Source organism: Esox lucius, chromosome 24 (genome assembly GCF_011004845.1).
Source record: "Esox lucius isolate fEsoLuc1 chromosome 24, fEsoLuc1.pri, whole genome shotgun sequence".
Lineage (NCBI taxonomy): Eukaryota > Metazoa > Chordata > Actinopteri > Esociformes > Esocidae > Esox > Esox lucius.
In genome coordinates this window covers 8,403,374-8,412,762 of record NC_047592.1, presented here as the reverse complement: position 1 = coordinate 8,412,762, position 9,389 = coordinate 8,403,374, and the positions used below count along the sequence as shown (strand labels likewise).

Sequence of the window (9,389 nt, the reverse complement as noted above, 5' to 3'; positions counted from 1 at the left end):
TACCCCGATGCATTATTCAATATATGTATGTAAAAGGTAATTCCATTTCTCTATCAAATAAAACATATTTTTGAAGAATATTTATCCACAAAGTTATACATTTGGTAGAACATGAATATCCTAATTAAACGAGGACCTCCAAGTGAGCTTTTTATTCATTTTAATTGCTGGTAATAGCAACGCCTTTAAATTAAGGTAGTAAAATGGAACTTTAAACATACATGACTCCGATAATAACAATTAGGAATCACAACTGCTCTATCCGTTGTATTTCGTTCTGCTAGGTTCCACTGAAGATTCCACAATGAGGTGTTATTGTAATTAAATTAATTAATGGGACCAGCCCGTTAATAGAAAAAAAATGACCAGTGCTCGGGAGATCGAGTTAACAACCATTTGTAAAATAATCTTTCAAAACGCCTAACGTCATAGAATCCCAGTAAAAACAGGTACATGTTTTCGTGCAGCAGTTAGCTGAAATCCATAAGGATGGTGCTTGTATTTCATTAGGGTGGAAATATTTTCATGCTGCTGTCAGTCACGCCCAGTCATACCAAAGGCGAAACCTGTTCCCTAGATGAATAGTGCCGCAAAGAGTTATGGGATATTTAAATCCCGCTTGTCATAACATATTCATTCCTTAATTCAGTTACCATTGTAACCACACTGGCCGTGTTCGACACGGAGAGAAATGCAAGACTGGATGATCCACAAATCGCCGTGCATCATAATCAAGTGATATGTAGATCAATCAGTCGCAATTAACCCGTGATAAATGGTAGTTGTGATCCTGCCGAAAACGGCCATTCACTGTACATCACACAAAGCTCCATTCCACTCCTACAGACACCACTTAATTAACACATTAGGTGCGCTGTTGACCACTCGAACTGTGGTGTTAATTGAGTCAATTGACACAGAATACGTGTTTATGTACCCAATGGGTTTGCCGTTAGTAATCAAGGCATTAATTGACTAATGTTTATTGCGTCCGCGCTCCCCTCTGATCTTGACTAATTTGATAAAGAGCAGTTTCACCCGGAGTAAAAACGGCAACATTGTCGCAGAGCCTTAACGCCATTGGCCGGATGTTAATCAGATACCAGCTCCATTGTATCTGATTGGTGGATTCGAACGCCCTCGTGCGGTTTAATCTTGCACAGCTGATGCTCCTTTTGAATTGGACGCGGGAGAGAGAACTGGTTGAAGTTAAAAGACACATTAGCAAGACGCGTATGACTTCATAACAAAGCAAGTAGGGTAGGCAGGTAGTCAGTTATTCACGTCGTTAGCGCGGTGTGAAAATACGGTATTCAAGCGTATTTTCTGTTAGTAGTACTAATTTTAGTGCAAAAACCGTTCTCTGCAGTTTGGCTTGGATATTCACGTTGCAGTTTATTACCAGGTGGGAGCGGATCGGAACCGGTGACAGACGTTTATCAACTTCTGTTCTTTGCTACCATGTTTGAGGTAAAATTAAATAATTTAATGTTCCTACTTCTCATACTACAGATGTATCTTTTGCGTTTTCTGATGCAGTCCATTTAAACTTGTCCACGGTTATGTAGATAAGCATGTAGAGGTCAGTGTATTGTTTTCATTTTTATTTTATTATGACTAGATCAATTGCTAATATACCAAGCCATGAATGAGTGTAGTGTTAATTTGTAATGCTTATTACCATTTCTGATTAACATTAATGGTCTACTGTAAGCTTAGTCTGAATAAATATGTTCCATCTGTAACCCTTCCATTTTGTTTTGCAGACCAGCAGTGATCTGATCCTCTACCAAGACAATGAGAGTGTACATGACCTGCTATTCCCTGGGGAACCTGGCTCAGCTGGTGGTGGGGGAGGCATGTCCTTGGCGGAGGCCCTCCTGCCCCTAGTGGAGTCCCCCACTCCTCCCCTGATCCCCTGGATGTGTTCCACCCGCTACAAGACGGAGCTGTGCAGCCGCTACGCCGCAATAGGCTTCTGCAAGTACGCTGAGCGCTGCCAGTTTGCCCACGGCCTCCACGACCTCCACGTACCCTCCCGCCATCCCAAGTACAAGACCGAATTGTGCCGCACCTTCCACACGGCGGGCTACTGCGTCTACGGCACCCGCTGCTTGTTCGCTCACAACGCCAAGGAGCAGCGGCCCGCCTGCCGCCGGCGCCGCAACGTACCCTGCCGCACCTACCGCTCATTTGGCGTGTGCCCGTTTGGCACGCGCTGCAACTTCCTGCACGGCGACAGTAGGGGACTGAGTGACGGTGGCGTCGAGTCCCCGGACTGCGCTTCTGAAGGGAAGGCTGCCGTCTCTGGGCCCCGGCAACACTCCCAGGACTGGAGGCCCCGTGGGCCCCTGTGCCGCACCTTCAGCTCCTTTGGCTTCTGCCTCTACGGGACCCGCTGTCGCTTCCAACACGGCCTGCCCAACACGATCAGAGGCCCAGACTCCTCCGCTGGCGACGGCACCTCTCGGTTCACAAGCGGGAGGGCATGTTCCCCAGCGTCGGACATGTTCTCCTCTTCTCCCTGCTCCTCGTCCTCCTGCTCGCCCCCCTCTGGCCTTCCTTCCCCGGTCTGGCCGGAGGACTCCTCCCCTCCCTTAACCACTCCGCTCAATGAGCCCATGGCCCACAATGCCTTCACCTTCTCCAGCCAGTTGAACGACATGCTGCTTCCTCTGGCCCTGAGGCTCCAGCAGCTGGAAAACAGCCAGAGTGTGGCTGCTACCCGCACCATGCAGGATGTTTGGGAGAACAAGCTTGAGCCTCTCTAGTGAAGTCTTTAACTGTGTATACGTCGATGGTTTGCGATGAGCCGGGAAGCCGTATGCGTCCTGTGATGTCTTCGTTTGGTGTTTGGAGAGTGGGGCGGGCTGTCTTTGGGAGGGTCCTTTGTGCTCACGATTTTACGGTTTTGTCTTGCACTATTTTATGACAATTTGTTTTTACAGGGAACTTGACAAATCGCCTCGTCATTGTATATTAGGCCTTATTTTAATTTTTTTTAATGGGTTATAAGTGTTTGTATTTATGAATCCCTGTTTAATTTTAAATTTAATTTATTGTGATAATTCTGACTTTAATAAACCACTACACTTTTATGGAGTTGTCCTCTCTGTTCATGGAACAAGTTGTGACCCTTTACTTTCATGCATTCAATCATGGTGTTCAACACTCCTTAGGGAGGCCCAGCAGTTATGTATTTGATCTATTCCAGAGCCAGCTAAACTTATCAGACTGGCCAGCTAATTATCAAGTCCTTCATTACTGAATCAGGTGTTCCTGTTCAGGTCTAAGACATCGAAGGTCTGTCAAGTGCCTCAATGCCTGGTCAAGTGACTTGATTTCAAGGTTTTAGCCGGAGTAGGCTTTCAATTAGGGCAAGTTAATTCAGACATTTAACGCGTAAACAATACTTTCCAAACGAAAGTGTGACCTGCTCCAGAAGAGGCGCAACTTTTAAAATTGGTTGTCCTTCACCAGGCGTTCCGGCTTAGCAAACTTTCTGTATTTTTGCATAAATTGTGTTAGACGTCGTGACAGTATTTTAAAATCAAATACGACATGACTTAAACCACTCCAGATAATTCTGAAAATATAGCAATGCGCTGACACGATATTTGTAAGATGTGGGAGGCTGCCAGCAGTCGATATTTCCACCGCCTTTGTCAGGGAATAGGAGGATCTGTGTTCAATGAAAAGGCGGTGGATTGGTTGTGGTAGTGACGCGCATATGAGTGCTCACCAATTGGACCAATCAATACGGTTGGAATAGCTGGATTGCGGCTATCCGGAAAGTGTTTGCGGCATCCGAGTGAACGGGGTTTCTACGCACCGTTAACGTTAATTTAATATTCACTTTAAGTGGTAGGTAAGTGTTTGGGTCGCAGTATATACGTCTTAACGTCATTGTTCCGTTCCACTAAACAGTACACGTTAAGCTCGCACGCGTGCATTTATAATACAGAACGTGGCTAATGCAGACTAGCTAGCAAGCTAACATTAACTAGGTAGCTCACAACAAAACACATCTGTTCATTTTAACAGGTTTGGAGGTACACCGGTGTTGTTATTTTTGCAGGTCTTTGCAAAGTGACTGTCCATCGCGACCGCAGCGTGGGCATGGCGGACCGAGAGGAGAGGCGCTTCGCTGAAGTGCCCCGAGAGTCTGTCAAACTCATGTCTGAGAGTGCGGGAGTGGAGCTTAGCGACGAATTGGCTGCTTTGCTGGCTGAAGATGTCTGCTACCGGCTTAGGGAAGCGACACAGGTAAACAATGAAGCATTTGCCAAATCAGTGGAGATAACGTTAATTGGTTCAGGAGTTTTCCCTGACTATTCGACCAGGTAAAACTCAAGTCCCATTGATATGTAAAACATAATGTATACTTGCAGATGTACTTTGTCTGATGTTACTGTGAATTTGACTCGTACAGAGCAGCTCCCAGTTTATGAGACATGCCAAGAGGAGAAAACTGACAGTAGAGGACTTCAACCGAGCATTACGCTGGAGCAATGTGGAGGTGGGAGAATGCTGTTTTATTGTGTGTGTGAAACCATTTTAAACGAAATCCTGTCTGCTCTCATATTCCCGGTCGGTGAGGACGTCTGTCTATTGTCTTAACCGCTACCAAATTCCTGTATGTGGGCTGTTTTCTCTTTGGCAAGGCTATCGCTGGCTACGGTGCACAGGATGCCCTACCTTTCCGACCAATCAAGGAGGGCGAGCTCTTCTTTGTGGAGGACCGTGAGATCAACCTGGTTGAACTGGCTCTGGCCACCAACATCCCCAAAGGCTGTGCGGAGACCATGGTGCGAGGTGGGACATCTCACTGACCCACAACTGACAAACTCACGATGTTAAAAAAAATTACTTGGAACTGTGCATCAAATCTTGAATGCTGATGGCGGGGGTGTATGAGACCATATATTAAGGTTATGACATTACATCACTTTTCACTGCTCTAATTACGTTTGGGACCAGTTTTTTAAGAGCAGTAAAGCATCTTGTGGGTTTGGATTATATTGGCAATATACCACAGTTAAGGGCTGTGTCTGGCCTGAGAACAGCTCTAAGATGTGGTATGTTGGCTATATACCACATCCCCTTGTGCTCTATTGCTAAATGTCCTTTAAGTAAATCAAATTGAAGCTCAAACAATTTATGGGAATTGATTTCTTCTATTACCAAGTGAATGTGTCTTACCTGGATGGGAAAGGAAACCTGGAACCTCAAGGTACAGGTAAGGGCATGGACTAAATTCCCATTTGAATAATTAACATTTGAAAATGGTAACATTGAGGTGATACCCCCCTCTGTGACTTTTTCAGAGGTGTTGAGCTCTCACTTTAATCTTCTCTCCAGTCCCCAGTGCTGTACAGACCCTCTCAGAAGATCTGCTCAAGTACTACCAACAAGTCACCCGAGCCATACTAGGAGAGGATCCCCACCTCATGAAGGTACGTTGCGGTTTTGTCCGGACATCAACCGTGTGATATTTACTCAATGGAATGTATGCGTTTTGAGTCATCCTGACACCCAGTCCGCTGTGGAACCTCTTTCCCCTGGACAGGTGGCTTTGCTGGATCTCCAGTCCAACTCCAAGATGGCTGCCCTCCTGCCGTATTTTGTGTATGTCATCAGCGGGGTATGTTACGCTTATTTTGAGCATTTTCCCTCTTGCTCTGTTCTACACCAAACGTAGCCATCACTGTAGTATTACCCCACCCCCCACTTACTACGTCTCTCCACGCCCCCCCCCCCCCTCAGGTCAAGTCGGTGAGCCATGACCTGGAGCAGCTGAACCGACTCCTCCACATGGTGAAGAGCCTGGTTCAGAACCCGTACCTGTATCTCGGCTCCTACGTCCGCAGCCTGGTGTCCAGCGTCATGTACTGCATCCTGGAGCCACTGGCCGCCTCCATCAACCCCCTGAATGACCACTGGACCCTAAGGGACTACGCAGCCCTGCTGCTCAGCCACATATTCTGGTGCGTTGCCCAGCGGCCGGTTGACTCAGATGTTCTAGAAGCACCCCTCAGGTTCTAGAACATCCAGGTACTCCCTCTCACGCTGTGTTTCCCAATCCTGATCCCCGGGGGACCCCAAAGGGGTGCGCGTTTAATTTTTTGGCCCTAGCGCTCAGACACACACCTGATTGAAATGAACGACTCAAGGATAGGTTGATTTCATCAGTCAAGTGTGTGAGTGGATAGGGCAACATGTAAATCAGGTGTGTGAGTGCTAGGGCAAAAATGTGCACCCCTTGGGGTGGCCAGGACCTGGTTTGGGAAACACAGGTCAACATTTGATCAACTGTCAGTTCACTGGGTCCCCGAAAGTCTCCCGTCGTTTCCTGTTCATACAATAACCAGTGTCTTCCTCTCACTTTGTCAGTCTGGTCTAGTGTGTGTTGTGGGGCACAGACAATAGAATGGTGCTTGTGATGCCCTTGGGGTTTCCATTCCCATTTACTCACACATTACCCAGTTGTTTTGGACTAAACTGTCTGCTAAGGAAATGTTGTCTGAATGCAAATGAAAGTCAGAAAACAAAACCTCTTGCCCTCTTCTCTGCATGCCAGGACCCATGGAGATCTGGTCAGTGGGCTGTACCACCAGATCCTGCTGTCTCTGCAGAAGGTCTTGTCAGATCCAGTCCGCCCGCTGTGTTCCCACTACGGCGCTGTAGTTGGCCTACATGCACTTGGATGGAAGGTGGCTACGTTTCCCCGGTCTTGATTATCAGTGGATAAATGTGTACGGTCATTCTTGGCTTTGCTAATGTGTGTGGGTGTGTGTCTTTTTTAGGCTGTTGAACGTGTGTTGTATCCACACCTGCCTGCCTACTGGTCTAACCTGCAGGCTGTCCTGGATGACTACTCGGTGTCCAATGCCCAGGTGAAAGCCGATGGACACAAAGTCTACGGAGCTATCCTGGTGAGAGCAGGAGACCAGTCCCCTCGGCAACAGCCCCCTAATCAACCTCACCACCAGGTTTCCACCAGTTACCGATCCCCTCTGTCCCCGCAGGTTGCAGTGGAACGGCTGCTAAAGATGAAAGCCCTGTCTCTGTCCCTGCCGGCGGAACGTGGCTTCGGCGCCCAGCCAGGCTCCGGTGGCGTGGCAGGTTTCCGGGTTAGTTCGCCCGGGCTCAGTCCGCCCCCGGAGCCCCTCTCCGAGGCCGCCCTGGGCATCGCCAGTCACCTGCAGGGACCCGGTGGTGCTGGCACGCCCTGGGAGGACTGGACCCCCGTCCCCCTGCCCGCCATGTACTGCGAGCTCTACTCCTTTTTTGGGGACAGCCTGGCAGTACGGCTCAGCACGGGGCCCAGCTTGGGGGGCTGCCCACCCTCGGCCCTCTCGCAGCCGGCTGACACCAGGAAGGAGCCCCCGGGCCCCGCTGCCAACCCGGACACCGCGCGTAAGATGCCCCAGCTCACCGCTAACCTGAACGTCAGCCCCCGGCAGGACGGGAGCCCGCGCCCGGAGCCAGCTCCACCCAGCCTAGCCGCTACTGCTCCAGGAAGGTAACGTACATCGATGTGACCGGTTCAGTTGCATGAGGAAGTTTAAGGCACAGCTGTTGCTCTTCATTTATTTGTATTTTTTTTTTTTATACATTACACTCACATTTGCAAACCGATAACGTCCTACGGTTTGGTGAACTGTCAGACAGAAAAGAAACTACTTGGAATTTCTTAACTGTCAACACATATCAGTGTTAAGACTTGTTATTGATGGTGTGACCGGAGCGGCCATCTATCGGCAGCCTGTGTGAACCACACCTTAGACAAACTGGATGCCGGCTGACAACCAGACGGACGCCAAACGCCCCACACCTTTAGGAGGATGACGACAGTGTACCGCTGGAATGTAACCGCTGCTGTAACTAACACGGTCCTATTCACCTCCTCTTTATTCCCTCCATTTAGAGCCCTGGCTCGTTCCTCCTCTTCCTCATCCATCCAGCGCCGAAACTCTTCCTCCCGGCCGGGCCAGCGCTCGGTAGGTCCGTCCCGCGACGTCTTCCCCAAGGCCCGTTTCCCCCCACCCCAGGCGGGTCCCCCCGCGTTCTCCTTCCTCATCGGTGGCCGTCAGACGGGTCGGCGCTGCCAGGGGCGTCGCTTCCAGACCAGCTTCAGCCCCGCCCCGCCCCCGTCCTCCGCCCCACCGCGCACCTACGCCCACAAGCTGCCCGTCATCGGCAGGGTGGGCAAGCCGTTGCGCCGATGGACCTGCTCCCACTACTCCCTCCACCTGCCCCTCTAAAAGGGAGACGAAATAGGGACTAATGGTCGAGGCCTCGGGGACCGGCTGATGCCACTGCGGTGGTCAGTTCTACTAGCAGAGTCCGATCTCCTCCCTCGCCATACGCGCTCGTGTGAAGAGGGAGGCCACGGATGAGGCGGGCAACTCCAGTTCGGCTGGATTAACCACCTGCCGGATGTTTTCACCTGCCGGATGTTTTCACCTGTTGTCTCGGGTCTGAATTGGTCCCGGATTAGTAGGAGAGGATGAAAGCCAGAATGTTTTAGTCCTCCGGGAACAACGTTACCTACCTCTGGATTAGGGAATAGGCAAGTTAGGCTGGATGGGATTTAACTGGAGCCTCGTTGGAGAGACTGACTCAACACCACCTCCAAGCTGAAGGGACAGAGGGTATAAAGCTAGTTTGACAACTTCAAACTGTCTTGCCTGCAGGAACTGGGCTGCAGTTCTTGAAAATCCAATGAAAATCCACGTCTATAGAATGTTGCTTTCATCTGAATGCTTGACTTCATGTGAGACAACAGCGTAGAACAGTGTGTTCTCTAGCACACGCCTCAGGGTCATCTGCTCATCCTGTGTGATGTTTTCCCCCAAGAATTATGGTAACAGTAGGCATTTCTTGTAGTGGGTAACTGTTTGGAGCTCACGCACTGTCTTTCATATCCATTTGCCACATTTGATTCCATGTGACTACATTAGGATAACAAGGGGATGCATATTTACATTCAGTATGATTCATGACATTAACCTATGGTAAACCCTATTTCATAGGAGACGGTTTCACAAACTAGGGAAACGTTCTTCCTTATACTTTGATTATTTATATATACACATGTCAATGTTACATATTCTAATATTGTTATATAATAATATTAAGCATAACAACTGAACAACGCGTTGAGCCTCTAGAATTGCAGGATATTGCTTTAATTCTCTTATATTGATTTCATGAGTTCTCTGTTGCCCTGGTACATATCCCACATATCTGTGATGGTGTTTTCCTGGGAAATGTTTCTTACAAACGATACTTCTTATGTAATGAATAAAAATCATTAACATTGTTCTTCAATGATTATGCACTATAGTTTTTTGAAGTATTTGATGTAGCCTATAGCTGTTTAG

The 9,389-nt window shown here is 48.6% G+C and overlaps 2 protein-coding genes across 6 annotated transcripts; both read left to right on the top strand.

Annotated features, from left to right (window-relative positions):
- Window positions 1-1,172: 1,172 nt before the first annotated feature.
- Window positions 1,173-3,098, top strand: cth1 (cysteine three histidine 1). Its single transcript, XM_010887947.3, has 2 exons — window positions 1,173-1,470; window positions 1,767-3,098. The coding sequence occupies exons 1-2, from the start codon at window positions 1,462-1,464 to the stop codon at window positions 2,769-2,771; spliced, it is 1,014 nt and encodes a 337-aa protein (XP_010886249.1). The 5' UTR covers window positions 1,173-1,461; the 3' UTR covers window positions 2,772-3,098.
- Window positions 3,099-3,780: 682 nt separating this feature from the next.
- Window positions 3,781-9,330, top strand: taf6l (TAF6-like RNA polymerase II, p300/CBP-associated factor (PCAF)-associated factor). 5 transcript variants are annotated; one of them, XM_013140364.3, is made up of 12 exons: window positions 3,781-3,868; window positions 4,079-4,266; window positions 4,433-4,519; window positions 4,665-4,815; window positions 5,189-5,239; window positions 5,362-5,456; window positions 5,570-5,644; window positions 5,767-5,987; window positions 6,581-6,713; window positions 6,807-6,935; window positions 7,029-7,525; window positions 7,931-9,330. In XM_013140364.3, exons 2-12 carry the CDS (start codon window positions 4,120-4,122, stop codon window positions 8,265-8,267), a joined length of 1,923 nt encoding a protein of 640 aa, XP_012995818.1. In that variant the 5' UTR covers window positions 3,781-3,868; window positions 4,079-4,119; the 3' UTR covers window positions 8,268-9,330. The 5 variants fall into 5 exon arrangements, with proteins under 5 accessions (XP_012995818.1, XP_019898660.1, XP_012995819.1 ...); XM_020043101.2 differs by having other exon boundaries at window positions 3,788-3,864; window positions 4,045-4,266; XM_013140365.3 differs by having other exon boundaries at window positions 3,794-3,864.
- Window positions 9,331-9,389: the final 59 nt, after the last annotated feature.

Bases quoted from the DNA above. Each gene is read 5' to 3' on its own strand.
- taf6l (XM_013140364.3), top strand. From the start codon at position 4,120: ATGGCGGACCGAGAGGAGAGGCGCTTCGCTGAAGTGCCCCGAGAGTCT. The intron at 4,267-4,432 runs GTAAACAATGAA...TGACTCGTACAG, and splicing joins GGCTTAGGGAAGCGACACAG to AGCAGCTCCCAGTTTATGAG. The intron at 5,645-5,766 runs GTATGTTACGCT...CCCCCCCCTCAG, and splicing joins TTGTGTATGTCATCAGCGGG to GTCAAGTCGGTGAGCCATGA.